We start from the raw sequence: 18,120 nt of genomic DNA on the forward strand, positions 1-18,120 counted from the left end.
ATATTACATATACGCCAGTGTATTGGTTCCATTCAGCAGTTAATTAAGATTACACGACAGGCCGCCACGATGTCAATTCGAGCATGGTATATGTTGTCTGTTCTCATTAAACATCGATAAAACCAGTCCTGGACATATCACTGTCGGTTATCACGTGAAAATTGTACGTATACGTAGATACGTAAAAAGAAAACGAGAGGAATGAAGAGGAAAAAAGAGCATTAAAAGAGCTCCCGACGCGGGAGCGTTAAAGTCGTACAATAATACTCGAGAGAAAATGATCGCATCTTCGTCTCGAATAGATATATATACATATATATGTCGAGTTCTCGTTGGTGTTAGAGGCGTGTAACGAATCTTCATTTGGATTAGCCATTGTTGTTATACGATATAGATGATATTTACTGGTACAAATATGATTATTACAGAATTTGACAAGTAACCGTGGCGATTAGATACTCGAGATGCTAATGACAATGATCTTAGATTCAATAACGAATCCACGGTCAAAGGGATAGCAAATGCGTTTTCTTCCAAAGTCTAATTCGAACTTTCTTGTCCACAATTCAAATATAACTCAACTTACTTGTCTACAGTGCAAGTAGAACACGACTGACTCGCCTCAGTTCAAGTGGAACTCTCTGTACTCCTCGGGTCAACTATATTTTTAAGAAGAGCTATACAATTACTCCATATCTCTGTGAGGTGAAAACGTCCATCCCGTGACCGTGGCTACGTTTAGCGACCAGTTGTGTCACTTCGAGCACAAGCCTACTGTCATAAATCTCGGGCAAACATAATCGGATTAAATCATAAACAATTACTTCTAAGTTTTATTATTTAAGTGAAGCTATAATAAGAAGTCTAGACTAAAGTATTGGGGATATTCGCAAACATTCCAAAAGAAAGACCCCGATGTCCTTTCATCTCCGACATATAAATATATATCTACACGATATATATTGACCGATAATAGGTTCCACGTTTCAGCTGAATCATTCCAATTATACTCTGGCGTACAAACCGCCATCGATTCATTAGGAGAGAGAGAGAGAGAATGATGGTTCTCGGTACTCACGCGGTAGCGCGTTTACGAGTCACTCGATACGTCAGAATGGCGAACGGACGCGTATGTCCGACAAGTGTGTTGCTGTATATACCTGTTGCTACAAGCACGAGTGCGTGCCTGGTCCAAACCAATACAATAAATTCTTGTTGCGTCAATGATTAATCATGAATGACAAAACGCTGTAATATGATATCGTCCGCCGCCGCTAATAATAAATGACTGCGGACGGGGAATGACTCGATCCGTGCGCCGTGTGCGTACGTTTCGCGATGCAATCGACGATTTTTTTCGCGATTCGTCGCCGACGAATCATCCGCTGACAAACAAAACTCGCTGGCTGTGACTCGTTTTTAGAACGAACGACAACGACGGGTTCATAGAGAACTGATAAAGCCGGACAGGGTAAGCTAGTGCTATTTCAGTGGGAAGAATATTTGAGACAAGCCAAGTAATTTGTCCCGTGATTGGTGAAATTCGATTGTGAATAATTTTGAAGATCTACATTTGTAAACGCACACAGTTCCATGACCATAAACGTATTCCATGGATAATGATTATTAGTAATCAAAAAAATTCCGTTACCAATTATGGCTATCGGTAATCGTAAAAAAAAATATCTCACATACATAGTGTTATCAGTAGCCAAAACAAAATATGGTTACCGATAATGATTATCGGTAACCATAAAAAAAATGTCAGCATCCACGATGACGCTATCGATGATCAAAACAAAATTTCGGTCTCGATGACGATTACTAGTAAATTCGAGAATGAACTTAGAAAAAAGAATGTTTGTGACACTACCTTTTTGCACTTTCCGAGTTTTCTATTTTCTGTTGTTGATCAATACGGTTTCTGAACGATTGAAATATCGAGGTAGCGGCGCAGTTAAGGAAGTCGTGGCGGAGATCAACGAAAAAAGAAACTAATCAACATCAAGGAGGAAGATCGATCTTTGGATCAATCGTACGAGATGCGACGTCGTTCACGCAATCATGCTCGCGTATATATACGTTCATCGCGCGATCACGCGATTAATCTTCGTACTGCGTGAATCAGCGGAAGTGCCACGTCCACGCAAGCAACCAGTGTGCATTTTATATGAAGTCATTTGCATCGAACGCGACCACGAAGTGTGGCCTATAAATTACCACGTGTCCGCGATAACCGCAACGCCGACGAAAGACAATAAACTCCAGCGACGCGAACGCTTCTGTTTGTCCTCCTTCTTTCCTTTTCTCTTCTCTTCTCTTTCTCTCTCGTCTTTTTCTCTATAACCTCGGCTACCTTTGCACAGCTCCGATCTAATTGCTACTCTCCACACGAACTCGAAGTCTGTCGCATGACTGAACGTTCGTGTGCAGGTGAATTAACACGTGACCGTCCATTGACGTTTAGTATGCCGTGTCTTTGAACGGTAATGTGTCGGGCTCTTTCGCCTGGGTTATGTAAATCGCGATGCCCGTCGTGCTATTCTCCAGACATTTGTCAATTTGCTTAATACCAGCGTTCCTTTTATTTCGTTCGTTCATTCTTCTACGTTGTAACAGTTTGCTGGAAATATGTACTTCTACTGACATAGCGAATAATATAAACTTGTAAATTTTGTTCAAATGAATTTCTTTTAACTAAACGAAGCTTCGTGTTATGTATCTTTCACGACACAATATTACGTTTTTTATCTTTCCCTAACAATGTTACGTTTATTCTCGGTTAAAGAAAATAAAATTATTTGAACCACAAGCCTGTATTTTGTGAACAATGCCAACTTCCTTCATGTACCGCACAAAAACATTGTTTCTAATAAATGAATGTACTTGCTGAGTACCTTCTCAACAACTTTACGAATAACAAAAGTAAACTCTTCAACTAGGTCAAACTATATATTAGATATCTGCCTGGCACCAACATACCGGAGACAAATCGCTCATAAGAGTTAAATTCAGCCAGTGGATGAAGAAACACTGTAGATCGCTGTATCAAACATAGTATCAAAACTAGAGTGAACATCGTATTAAAAGTCGCACCTAATTCACCAACAAACATCCAAAATTAAACTACTAAATCCCTTGCCATCTCCCAAAAAATTTACAACATTCGACTCGCTTAACCCTAACTTAAAGGTAGCTTTATAATATTTACAGCCTTGAAGCCTCGTTCCATTCAGAATCTTCGTCTAAAAACCTGTTCAAGAGCCAATCAACCACCCACGCGAGATAAAGAAACGTGTCCAGGATCGTAAAGCTGCGTATCGTTCGATCGGAAGGACGATCGTGGGTAGACTGGCGGCGCGGCGCGTAAATTCAAAGGCGTTCCTCGGCGACCTTACGACCTTCTCAGTAGGAGTTGGTTGTGACTCGACTCCGACGCGCGTTGTATCCGCCGCTAATGAAGACGCATACACACCGGTGACGTTGCGGCGCAATAATGAAGATCTACGGGCGAAAGTAAAGCCACGGCATGGCTTGTCGACCGTATACTATACACACTTGCGTGTGTAGCCAACTGAGAAGGAGAAGGCGGCAGGCATTGCGAAGAAATACGCGGGAAGAAGCTGTTCAGCGGGTCGGCTGAATGGCCGGTGGCCAGGTAAGGTCGTGGCACAGCTGCTTTCATTAGAGTAGTCGCGTACATTCACTGGTTCTTATGCAGGCACAGCCGAGATTTATGGATTATTGGATTGTTCTTGGTAGTCGCGATTTAACCCTCTCACTGGTAAACGCATTGTTGTGCTCTTATTGCTGAATTGTCGTATTTGTACATGAAATGTGTTTGAATATTTGTTATAGAAAACTTGGATGTTCATATTGTTGTATGTGTTGTATAAAATATATCGACATTTGGGCAGCAATCCGAAAGTATATGTAGAAAGTACGAAATGTTTGTTGGAAACTTGTTGCAAAATTTAGTAAAAAAATTACATAATTATTAACCATACTAAACATGCAATAGGTGTTTATGTTTAAGAGAAATATTGAGGTTAATAAATCTTTAAAAGACCGTAAAAAAGCGCAATATTTAATATTGTGGATTTTCAGATTCGTTTCATTTTTTACCAGTGTAACTGCTATATTTGCGTCTCATTATAGCATCAAATGAGATTTCAGAAAGTTTCGTATAACACGCGTTACATATATCATAAATGTAAAATCTACAAGTGTTCGATTACTTTTGTGAGCTTGTGTGTATACAAAGAATATCACTATATTCTTTCTTGTGAAGATTCCTGTTGAGGTAATAGGATACTTGATGATTTGATTCGCAATAAATATGAAACAAAAAAGAGCAGAAAAAAGATAAAGTAAATACACAGAGTCGTAAAGTCACTCGCGTGTGAACTGAACAAGCGTCGATCAGGCAAATTCGAGAAATATAAGGAGATACGAGAGCTCTGACTTAGGCCAGGACCGTGCGAAGAAATTTTTTATACAGGCACGTTGTACTTTTTATCAAGCAAAAGAAATAAAGACTATAATCACCATGGTTACAATACATTTGTTACTCCAAATTTATTATCGTAATCTATGTAGCTAAAAAACTAACAAAAAAGACTTTTATTTTGGAAAAAGAAAAAAACGGAAAGATTTACACGTTCATAGTTTTGACATAGGGCGGAGAATACATGAATGATAAAGTGAGTGTGCTGACAAGACAGGTGAAGATTAGGGTCAAAGGAGACAAGTATGTAGTATAGCCCATGGCGCAATCAAGAAAGACCAGTTAATTAATCACCGTTGATAAATAGTTAATCATCCAAGTTAATCTTCCGCTTGAGGAGTATAGTGAGGTATAATACAGTATATGTAAGTGTGATCATTATGTCATATCATAGTTTCGTTTCATACGAGGATTTCCCACATACACGTACAATCTATCGTAAATTTCTTCAAGTTTTCAAAAAACACACTAAAAGTATAAAAGTACATGTTATTAACGTCTTCCTGGCCAAGGGATTGCACGAGCAATTCCCAACCGGATAATATCGCAGCCAGAAGGTTAAATATTCTGGAGATTGGTGTGATTAACTTGGTAGAAAAGAGCGCGGCGCTACCGGATTTAAAAGAAGCGGTTATTTATGAAACCCTCTTGTGTAATTTTCAAGAAAACGAGGGGAATTAAGTGGCTAAGTCGCTCGTTAAATTCAGATAGAGGAGGTGTGTTATTGCTACGGACATTAGCAAATGGCACCATAAAACCATATCCTCCGACGATACGCAAGAATCACAGACGATTTTTAAGATTAATCGATTAAGACCTACCAATTAAAAGATTTAACGCCATATTTTACAGAAAAAATGATATTGCAATATCGATCGCTCCTGTCGTATTAATTCCAATCTCAAAAATAATGTTAACAAGCTCTCAGCGAATTAATATTCGAAAATGAAAATAATAAATGAATCAATAAAATTCTTTTAAATCGTCACTGTGAACAACGTTTTAGAATTCGTTCGTTCGTATGATAATTCTTAACAGATTACACGTAATGCCGTTTATGATAGTCTCATGACTTGATGTTGCTAACACATTATAACGGAGTTTCACGAAATATACTTCTGCGGTTACCAACGTCACCCGAAGCATGAATGGTGGGATTTTAATGTCAACTCGCAGCACAAATTCAAATAGGGGCATTACCTAAGGACTTAATAGCGGTTTAAACTGAAATTCGCAGACATGTTAAAGTAATTTTTGTATTGGAAATAAAGCTGCGCGTTTTCGTCGATTGTCTCGCGATACGGCAAAAAGAAAAACCACTAGGCAAAGTGCATGTAACTTCGAACGTTTCAAAAACTTACGCGAATTCCGTATATTGAATTTAATGTTGTTCTAAAATACGATTTATCGTTGTTTGACATTTTCTCATATTCGATATTAATATCGATATTAACGTCAAATAATATGAAATTAAAGAAAAAGGAAAAATTCCAATATACTGTAGAAAAGAAATTACAAAACATAAAGAGGAGATAGAAATTTCGTTCGATAGAAATTTTCTTGACTCACCATAACGTAGTGGCGCTGCATCTCGGTCTTCTCCTGGGCGAGTTTCTCCAGCTCCAATTTAATACTGGACAGAACAAGCAGGAAAACGCACATGTAAGCAAAACATTAGTAAATGCAGGGCTACATACGAAAGCTTCAGGGCAGGTTTTAAAGTAGTAAAGGGATCGATATTTATAGAAACAATTATTTCAATCGTAACGACAAAATAATTCATCCGTGAACGATAAATAATAAGAGTTAACATTGTCAAATAGGTTTACACGTATTTAATAAAATCATCGATGCTAATCGAGATTGTCGATTGTCAAGAGAAACATTGTTGAGAAACACGTTCATAATATCGTTAACGCGAGATATATGTATCAACGTTCAACTCTTTCACGCCTGTATTCATTCCCTTTATTTTTTCCTTATTTTTTAGATGTTCTTCCCTTCTTCACATCTGAGAGATCGATTTTCCGCTTCAGTCACGTTTCTCGATCGAGGATATTGCAGAAGGTTCGCACAGAGCCAAGGCATTAAAAACATACAATTAGTAGAGCCGCAACAAACAACGATAATAGTCGTTACACGATGGCCAATTGTATACGGCAGAATGTATGTAACATATATAGTAGACGTATCAGTTTTTCTTGCCGCTGTATGAAACGATCGAGAGTATGGCGATACGCCTCTTTTAAATCGCATAGGAAAACTAGCGTATCGGAAGCAGTGCAATTGCGTGAATATTTCATGGAATCGCGGAGAAGGAATTTATTTTGCTCGCGTAAATCGGATTCACAGGAAATCGATGCACTGGCGATATCTATTTGCTGGGATTTACACGGAGTATTAATTTCCTCTGCTAGTATCACTTGGTCGTAGGTTTTTGGATAGAGGTTTCCATTAAATTATTTAATTGTGGAATACTTTATTTTAATTTATACTGTTTTTTTGTGTTTGTGACAAAACCAGTCAGTGATATTTAACACATGAGGTATAAAATGTGAAAATGTAAAATATTCCAGAAATTCTGATATTAAAATAAATGTAGTCTAAAATTTAATTCAATTAAATGATAGTAAATAATTGAAATATAATGCAAATGTGTATTGTGAGCACCTAGTACGAGTTGAAAGTTAAAAAAAAAAAGAAAGAAAAGCATTTGTTCTTTCTGGCATCATATAGTACTCGTTAAATCGAATAAAAGATGTTTAGTAAGCGAGCTTTTCCTGGAATAATACAAATTACTCGTGAATGTGTACGTACATGTATAATTACGTTTGTAGTCGGACTATGCAACAAACTCGCTTATGACTAATCAAAGATGTAGTTTAACAAATTCAACAAGATCAGTTTCTTATTCGAATGATGAAATAGTATACACGGATTTCACAGTATTGAATCCTTGGCAACGTCACTCACGTGACTCACAAGTAACGTGATTTATCGTTATACTGTTGTATCTAATTACCATATCATTGCATTTTTAGTTTTTAGATCGAAGCAAGAAACTAAACGATCGCTTATAATATTCACATTGAAAAGCTGAGAAAATTTCAATTATACAAGATTGAAAGGACAATTAATCCTATTTATCAAATAGACTAATTAAACTACCACGAGACAAACTGATTAACCCGATCTCTACTAAACAGACTAATTAAACCACTTAAAGAATGATTTTTAACACTTTGACTGCCACGTTGGTCATATATAACCGACCACGGGTTTTCCTGTAACGCCACAGTGGTCATTGGTAACCGAAGCGCTTGAACTTCTTACAATTGTAACAATTGAATGAAAATTGGCATTTAGGGCATTTTGAATATAACCGATAAATAGAAGATACTTTGAAACAAAATGTGCCCCATTGAAAAATTAAACATTTTTATTAGAACATCAATAAAAAAATTAAAAAATAGGAACAAATCTTGCATCTAACGGTGCGCTGTGTTTGCATCCATATCTTTGAGGGGTAATCTACGAATATTATTATAAATACAGCTTAGAAAATAATCGTAAATGCTGCTTTATAATTATATATATAATTGAAGTTAGGAGTATGCACATACCTTACTATTATATATATAGAATAAGCAAATACTGATTACTAATATCTTCTACACGTTTTAACAATATATTCTGCACTGCACAATTTGCTTACAACGAAATAACGAATGCGAATGGTTTGTTGAAATAAACGAAGCCTTGTTGTAATATGTCGCTATCAACTGTTAGCAAGGCGCCACGGTGGTCACCCGTGACCGCCAATAAGATAAACGATCCATTGGAGAAGAATGTTATCTTACATTATCAATTTATTATTATTTTGCCATTATATGCTTTGAATAATAAAAATACTCCCGTGGCGTCCTGAGAGAAACATGTGATTTCTGCGTGACATTCAAAGTGTTAATCCAAAATTTAAATTTCAAGAAAATCGTATCTGCAACGACTACTGTACATACTTCGAAACGCATAACCCTCTCTTTAACACCGATTACAATTAAAATTAGGGAAAACATCGCGATACGAGAAAATCGAATGACGAAGCATTGAGTTCTCCAATCAAAAACAAGCCGGAGCCTATAAGCGTGGTCGGACAGGGCTTGGGAACGTTGATTTTTCATTGGGGCTAAAATCGATCTTTATCGACACGCAGCGGGTCGTTATTGCACCCGACCAAAATAATAGGGCGTTAAATGGAAAATTAATTTCCACTGATCCCGTCGGCGTAACAATACGTCGCGAAACGACGCGACCAACCGCATATAAGGTCCCTTTTATAACGGAAGTAATTTTTTAACGACAATAGAACCGCGTCATATTTTTGTTTACCAGCCTGACAGCGAAATAGACCCCCTGGTCCGGGCGTGCTCGCGTTCCTGTAAAATTGCATCCCTTCCCGCCGTTCCGTATAATAAATATGTGCTCGTAATAGTTGAGTGCACTACGTAACACCGTATGCAGAAACCTTCCAGTGAATGTATTGGTGTCTGCAACAATGTTCACGTGTATACAGGGTGTTTCACGCAATTGGACCACTATATATCTTCGGAATGATAGGGGACATAAACAAAAGTTTCATGAGGAAAAATTACATGGTTTCGAACGATGTACGATTTGATTAATGTGTTGTGCAAGTGGCGGCGGTTTGAACATTTTTAAGCCGTTTCCATCTTTTTAAACGAGACTATACATTCGTTTATATATCAATCGAGGTATCATTTTTATTCTCTGTAAAACAGCGTTAACGTAATATAACTGGCGCAGAAGCTATCTGCATTTCATTATATTTATTATAAAACGATGCATCGTGTGACGTGTACAGAAATTTGTAGGTCCTATTTTCGGAAAATGCATGTATACGCGTGCTTACGCTGTGTGATACACCACTCGAAACAATTTAAATTCGCCTAACGAATAAAGGCACGTAGTTATTGCGGATATTTCCGTAAACTTATATCTCTGTGAATGCGGTTAGAAGATGTAACCTAAACAAAGATTTGTTTTATCGCTAAATACTATAACGAGTACTATTATACTTTGGATATTTCTTATATTTTTCCATATTGAATGCATTATATTTTGCATCTTCCCATAAATACACGTACGTATGCATAAACAGCGGTCTACTAATAAACCTTTTGTTCGTCTTCTACCGTTTTCAAGTTATGGCCCATTCGACGAGAAACACCTTGTATACGGAGCATATACCAGCACGTTTATATTGTACGCGTTTCCACCCGTGTTCCTAGCATTTTACGAACGGCCAGCAACAGCTCGGACATCGAGATAATTCTTCCCGGTTTTCCCTGCGTTATAACACCAATTACGCAAGAATTATGTTTTACGATATTTTTCTTCGCTCACCGAGTACGTTGTAGGCTGTGTTCGGACCCGTGTACCGTACTACGAGCGACACGGTTCGCTGTTGTCGCGAATGGAAAGTGGCGTATTATCATTTAACGAGCCGCGTTACGGCGTATTAAAAAGGGGAAAACCGGTGATTGGCCTGAAACCGAAACACCGGTGTGCCGTTTCTGTAAATGGTAAGAATTGAAATAACCGTGCCTGAATGAATCAAATGTGTGAAATTAAGTGGGAGTTACATACACAGTAGCTTACGTATGTATTTGTACAATTGCAGAAACTTTTTATGGAAATATTATGCGTATCATACGAAACATTTTGAAATTTCGTTAGCATCGTAATAATATCCGACTGTCGTGATTGTATTGGTAAAATTCGAAATGAATCTGAAAATGTATAAGGATGTAACATAATCCATTATATTAATAAGCCTTTATTTAAAGATAACATTATGTTTGTGTTATAATGTTATTTATAATTAATCCTCAAGATAATATTTGTTTTTAATACTAATTACATATGTGTTTAACACTAGAACTACTGTTAGTTAACACGAAGCTATTTCTACTAAAAACCAATCAAAATGACTGGTCTTTAAAAAATACGTAAAAATAGAATATTTTTATATTTATTGATTTATTACTTTCTTGCAGAAGGAATTCCATGTTATGTAGTAGATTTTTGGTGTTATTAATCCATCTGGGGTCCCTAAATGAGGGTTGACACATTTATAAAATTGCAGAACCAGACATTTTGACTGCTGTGGTATTTCTAATGTTGACATTTAGCGATCAAGCGATCGATCCGGAATTTTCTTGATAACTGATATCATCATATTGAATGATACGCAATAAAAATTTAAAAAACATGTGGGAAGTTGTACAAAACGAAGAAACTGGTTAATTGGTGTTCGATAAACAGATTGCAGAACCCTTTTACACTTTGACAAGTGCCAGTCATTTTGACTGGTATTGGTATAAGTAACCTTAATATAAAATTATTTTCCGTTTGAATACATAAAAAATAAAATAAAATTCATTATATTATTCTTTTAGTTATCGTTGCGAAAATCATTGCGGAAAAAAGATATAACAAGAATTAGGAATTTTAAAATAAAATTGTAAAATCAGTCAATTTCACTGATATGGTAGTTCTAGTGTTAAGATATCATGTATACTAATCTTTTTTAATAAACACACATACATTTGCGGTAAATGTGTCGTAACTTCTATGCATGTTTCTAGATTGATTTCAAATTTTACCAATGTAACCATGACAGTCGTGTCCCATTACAGTGTTAATGAAATTGCAAAATGTTTGGTATCGATTAAAAAGCAGAAAGAAGCGATGATGTTACAAACACTCTTTTTGAATGTAGTAAATCGAATTAAAGTAATTGAAGAGTAACGAGATTAAGAAATTAATCAATTTCTTAAAATCCTGAAAAACTCATAATAATTGTCCATTATAAAGATATTGCAAATATACTTCCGCAAATCACAGTATACAAAATGGATAATTGTAAACAAAAGTTATACCTCGATTAGTTTTCACGCTTTCAGTATATTTAATGACGAAGTTGTATATTGCGATATGGAAGTCGTAAAACGAACGTGGCTCGAGTAAAGGCGGAAAAAAAACTAGCAACATGGGTTCCGTAATCTGAGGACAACGAGCGAATGGTATACTGTGTGTAAACATATCCTTTCTTTCTTTTCATGTTTTTTTCCCAGTTTCTTCTGTTTCGCTCTTTTCTCTCTTGGCTTGTCATCGTGTAATGCCTGTGTGTCTCTATTTTTTCACTGGCCAGTTTCTCGCATTCCAATTTAAGGCTGTATAAAGGGAACAACAACACAGCATTAATATCCAGCAGCCCTTGTGAACGCGCACAGCCTTTGTTTCTTCGTTCGTTCATTCGTTCCTTGTGTCGTTTGCCTTCATCGCAGCCGTCGTCATAGTCGCAACATTAAATTAAAACGCGTGCACGTTCGCGTTTCGCGTTGACAATGAAACTAACGAGAAAAATTGTTACGTACGAAGGGGAAAACAAAGAGCTTGGTAAAAGAATAGGAAAAGAGAAACGAGAGAAGAAAAAGGATTCAGGTTGGCTAATTCGTGACAACGAACGGAGTAAGAGCAGCGGCCTCCTGCAAACAGCTTCGAACACAGAGTAATAACCCAATGAACATCCTCGTAAAACTCACTCCGTGGCAAAACGACTTCCCCTTTCCGCAACTGCCATACCACGATGCATATACACGATGTTCAGTGATACAATCAGCAAATAGATGATTCTATGTGAAAAGGTAAATCGAAAATATACGATAACATTTCTTTTATTCCATGCGATGCTTCGTTTTCGATAGAATCTAATTTTTTCGATATATTTTCTATACACCCGAAGCTGGTTAATTAGCAACTGGTTACGATTACGCAATCAGCAGGAGTGTATTCTACAGGTGGAAATATGTGAAAAATGTAGAGACAAAATTTTTACGTTTAAGGTTTCATTCGAAAAAAAAAAAAAAAAAAAAATAGAGTTTGAACATGTCTAATTAAAAATTGCCCTGCTACACGAGTAGATACTTGATAAATATTGAAGTTTCATTTTCTCCGAAATTCTGTGAACAAATTTTCCCTACATTTCCAATTTATTTTCCCTGATTATTCGATCCTATACAATCCGCAGTTAGTCAAGTTAAAAAATACACGATAAATTTCCGCAAACTCGATTTACTCGAAAACGAAGAGCGTCCTACGAACAAATTCTGTTCCACATTTCCCACTTAACTTTCCACGTAAAATCGCTGTTTCTTTGATCGTACCACGATTACTGCTACACCCTGTAGATACACGCTGCAAGACATACTTCACGCAGCCACTTTCCGTACGTAATATATCGTTGACAAAATCCGCAATCACTTGGTTGCCAATCCAATAGTTATTAGTCGCCGAAACGTTCGATAAAAGCAAACAATCATTCGTTAAAGCATAATTGGATGAGACAGGTCTCATGCCTCGGAAGGAAAAAACATCCAAGGCGATTAACTAATCTCGCAGCCGCGTCGGTTAGCAGAGAAATTGTAGGATTCGCGTGAGTTGATGGCGGAAGGCATTGCGACGCAACGAGAGGCACCCATCGATGGGAATTGATAGGCAATTATTGTTCTCCGTTGGATCCTCGAATCGCGGAAGCAAATGTCCATCGAATGCCCGGCGTGCTTCGACCTTTTGCTGTTCCAGCCGCGAAACTATAGTGGCGCGACACGACCCGTGTGATCGACAGACAATGTTATATCGCGCGTGTACAGGACAGTCGTCGTGGCTGCGTAAAATAGCTCTTCCGGTTGCTGGTCGATGGCGATCTATACGCTCGATACTCGTAACGAGGCTCACGAACGTTTTTACGAACGTGGACGAACGTTTGCTTTAAAAGGGTCGGTTGAATTATTCAGCAGAGGGCGTTGTTCGATTTAGCGCGCTGCAAATTACATGTTCTTTTAATAAACTTTAATAAACTCAGAAAGACTATTTCACTGTGATCGTGTTTTTCTCAGAATGTTATTTTCCAACCTTGCAGAATGGATAAGAGAGATATTAAATCGATTCATATCGAATCCTTCTTGTGTTTATGCGTAGACTTTTTCTGTGATATAAACCGAACTCGTGTTTTTGCGTTCGGTATCTTTTCACGGTTACAAAAATAGCAAAAGTGTTTGGGTGGCTTGCAGAACTTTTTTGGAACGCGAATTCTTTTAATAACGAAGATCGAAGAATTTTTCAAAATATAAACCATGACACGCTCAAAGATGAAGAAAGTTACCTTAAAATATGCCGTGTCACGTTAGTTTGGAAAAGACGTAATCCTCATTGAATTTCAATATCTGTATAAGGGGCAATTGAAAGGGAAAAATAAATGACATCATCCGTTCGACTACGTCACGATAAATTAATACGATATTAACGATCGATCGTTCGATAATTCTGGTTGGGTGAGCGGGCTCGTGGAGCCCATTAATTATTTCAGATTGACGCGGTGCAACAATTTACAAGCCGTCTTATCGAGTCCGCTTCTCTCCACCTGAACGTTCCAAGACATAAATACGCGGAAACGCGCACCTGTTCCTCATCGCGAGCGAACAGCCGTTACGAAATTCACCACGGTTCGAGCTCTCTCAATTTGTAAACGGCAAATTTATAGCCCTCTCGTTCCCTTCCACCTCTCATCGTCACACCCTATATAACGTGCTCATACTTATGCGGAATCGAGTCCGCGAAAGCATTTATCCGAGCGTACCGTGTTTGATAATAAAACTAACGCGGTCTCCGCCACTTTCCGCATCATCGAGCGTATAATACAGACATAAAATGAATTATTCTATACGATCGCGCTGTTTGCGCGGAAAATTCTCCGCTGCGGTTTATGCAATCTTTCTACCCGTGTTATTCCCGGCAACGCGCCCGGCATTTGTTGCGTTCTGATCGAACATTGTCGAAAATAAATCATTCAATCGAGAGAGAAATGTGTTTTCGTCTATGTACATTTCCTTTCGTTTCTTTTTTTCCCTTTTTTTTTTTTTTAGAAATATACGCGCGTATGTGCAAATTGTGAATACGGCAAATTGGGTGCTTTGATTGGTAATTGGATTAAAAACCGGCGCGTTATACAATTTTTTAGGATGTTTGTCTGATTAAATTGGATATAGATTTTTCAAGTATTTCCCTGTATTGAATTATTTTGTTTCATATATTGCGTTATTCAATTACTAAACCTGTTATTCTTCTTGCATCTATAGATACAATCTGAAATAGAGATGGTATATCAATGGATATTATTAAAATACAGGTAGTTTTTTCAATATTTTATAGATAGCTGTTGGATATTCCACACTTTTTTATCGATGAAAGTATTTCAAAAATGATATTTTAAGATGCAGAAGAAACGAGGAAAGCAGCAGCGAAGTGAATCAAATTCACGTTCTTCGCATGTTTTTACAAGCTGTTTTATATAATTATCAATTTTTAAGGATTTGCATGAAAGTTTAAAAATAACGTTTACAGAAAGTGCTTCGGTCAGATTCAGATTGGATGATCGTACTTCGACCGCATTTCATCGATCGAACTCAATTTGGTTCGAAGAGATCGGATTGACGTAGCTCTTCAATCTGATTCAACTTGATTCAACTCGTTCTGACTTGACTTAGCCGGACCCAAACGACTCACGCGGATTCGGCCCAAACGAACTTAACTCGCTTTAATCCAATCTAAAGCAATTCGGTTCAATTTCATTTAATCCAACCCGTTTCGATCCGAATCGACTCAACGGCCGACCGATCTAAATAGCTCAATTTTATTTAACTCGATCCGGTTCAGCTAGATTAAACCGATTGATCTTTGAAATTATAAAACGACAATAAAAATAAGAATTAATCAGAAAATAAATGCGCATAAGGAATACCTGAAAACGTGTATAAGTGGAGCGTGGAATTATCGACGTGATATTATTATGGTATTTCCACATTATCATAGTGTTGAGAGAATATGAATAGAAAAAAATCAAAATGTCATCCAATTTTCGTTAGAACTCTAGAAGCTTCATTTTATCGTTGGTATTGACAAAATCCGCAATCACTTAGTTGCCAACTCAATAGGACCTCGAAAATGATTATGCGATAATTTTCAATTGTAAATTTCAAAATGCAAATGATTTTCGTGATCTTCTAAATATTTTTAAAATACAATAACATAAAATATATTTTATCGAGTCATATTCGATAACTCTTTATTAGTTGTGTAATAGATGAACTGTTTTTTATTTAAACTCAAGTTGAACGTATCATGGAAACTTAAAGAATGAATATAGTCAGTTAGTTTATACATATTTATCTGACGATATAACTAACAATAAAGATGTTCTATTTCAAATTCCGTACATAGTAAATTAACATGAAATTTGAAATGTTTACAAAGACAATTTATCTTAATAAAACATCTTTCCTTCGCTTATACTCTACCACACTTTATATTTACAAATTAAAATTGCAAAGTATGAAACTTCCTTTCTACGTACTTCACGATATCTACTTCAATAACCGATTAATTATACGACTGCTAATAATAGATTACGCTACTCTACTACGTCTTCCTAGAACACTAGATCGCAATAATTAGAGAGAAAATAAGCATAATCGGAATGGTCGGATAGAGAGAATTGAAGATAAAAATAATCAGAATAGTCGGGAAACAAGAACAAGCGAAATAATCTCATTTGAAGTTCTATGGCGTATAATGTTAAGATTATCGGAACGGACAACGCGATTCCTAATTTCTCTTAAAATGATGTATTTTCGATAATTAAAATAATCTTTCGTAAGATATACGAACAGAAGCTTCTTTCTTTCCTGGCATTATGCATTTTCCTATACATTCTTCGTGTTAATTTTTCCCACACGAATTATACATTTTACGTACTTGATAGTTACAACGTTAAGAATTCTACCTCAACCTTGTCTCATTCGTACTCGTATTACATACACGAACAGGTCACTTAACCCTTTGCACTGCGAATTTAATTTCAATTTCGTTACCATCAGCTCGCAACGCTTTTAAGTGTTTTATTTGAAATTTACTTTAACCAAAAAAGTAAGAGAATTTAAATAAATAAAGGAAGAAACAAATTCACTCAAATACCAGTTTTATTCACACTATTGTTGTATTTTGTAATTTTAAATATCTTGAAACAATTTCCAGGATGCAATCCTGCTTTTCTTTCGTACGTTTCACAAAAAAAGGTGGACACGAGATAATGTCGAGTGGGACTCGACAAAGCAGCTCCGGAGATAAAAACTGATGTCGAGTCACACTCGACATACGAGTACAAAGGTTTAAGTACTTTTTTTCTCTGTCGAACACCAGATACGTTAACTAACAAATTTTCAACACCTGTGACATACAGTAGCGCATGATCAGACAGAGTTTTAGCGGAAAGTGGTACGATCATCAGTTACGAGTACGTACGCGTCGCCGCGGCAAACATTTTCATTCTCGTCTCGTTTGAACGGCGCAGCTCGCTTCGAACCGTGCGAGGTGCGAGGTATGGTCGAGGAAAAATCGAGCACTCTCCGGAAGAGTTGGTGTGCACCGAGTGCGAAATTGGCTACTTTCTGACCGTCCTGTATAGTTGCATGAGCGCGTGGAAATGTCGCACGCGGCTCACGTACGTCTCGCACATATTTATGCATGCATGCGCGTATGCACACAGCTCCCGGGTTTCTCCTCTCTCTCTCTCTCTCTCTTCTTCTCTTTCTCTCTGTCTTTATAGTTTCCTCTGCTTCGCTATCTCTCTTCATCCCCTGCTCTCTGGCCCTCGTGTCGTTGTGACACGAAACAGCAATTTAAGTTTCCGTCGTCGGTGGAAATCGTGCGGCACGTGACGCCGCGAATTAACACGTTAAAGGGTCGGAACATAAATTAACGTGTCAAGCTGTAGATAAGGATCGCCAGGCACACGGTGAAAACCGACACTTCGAACGAAGAAAGTTCCCTTATCAGGCAACTTTTCTTCGCTGCCTGGTTTACTCGCTTTGCGTGTACCCGATTCCTATCTCTGCCGATTACCTTCTATATTCCTATACTTGTTACCGTTTTTACGACGTTATTTATTTCGAGCGGCCGGTCATAAGAACGCTTAACGGGTGGGCTGAGTGAAAAATATGAGATTCGTCCAGATTTGCTAAAAACTTTTCGAACATCGTTGCCACCCTTTTTATCAGGTAATTGGAATTTTTTATTGTATATATGTATATTAGTTGGAATTTCGGCGCTGAATTATAATTACTATAGATTGTCAAGGTGCAAACAGAATTTGTACGCAGTTGTGGAATATTTCGAGTCGCAGTAATCTACAGAATGCACATAATACATTGTTGAGAATTGTGGATCCTAATTGCGGAAATAAAAGCAAAGGAACACTAAGGTTACACTTAGAATTCAAATTAAAATAACTTTAGATTTATTTAATAAACGATTTCCAGGATTCCCGTCGATATACATTTGCACGCGTCTCAGCACTTTCTTTGTCTCACCATCTTCCATATCAGACTGTCAACGGAACAGTTACATTCATCTGTTTTTAGAGACGCCGCGCACACACATACTTCCGCTTACTCATATTCACATACGTGTGTCAC

At 37.2% G+C, this 18,120-nt stretch overlaps 1 protein-coding gene across 4 annotated transcripts in view; it reads right to left on the minus strand.

The window, feature by feature from the left end:
• LOC126915740 (protein groucho-like) overlaps positions 1–18,120 on the minus strand; it is a 153,519-nt gene that overhangs the window by 93,538 nt on the left and 41,861 nt on the right. For 3 of the 4 annotated variants that reach the window (XM_050720701.1, XM_050720700.1, XM_050720702.1), the window contains exon 3: positions 6,077–6,140. The exons of the other annotated variant lie outside the window; for it this stretch is intronic. In XM_050720701.1, the coding sequence (XP_050576658.1) occupies positions 6,077–6,140 (64 nt within the window). The remainder of the gene's footprint in view (positions 1–6,076; positions 6,141–18,120) is intronic. 4 annotated transcript variants of the gene reach the window in all.

This window comes from Bombus affinis, chromosome 4 (genome assembly GCF_024516045.1).
Source record: "Bombus affinis isolate iyBomAffi1 chromosome 4, iyBomAffi1.2, whole genome shotgun sequence".
NCBI lineage: Eukaryota > Metazoa > Arthropoda > Insecta > Hymenoptera > Apidae > Bombus > Bombus affinis.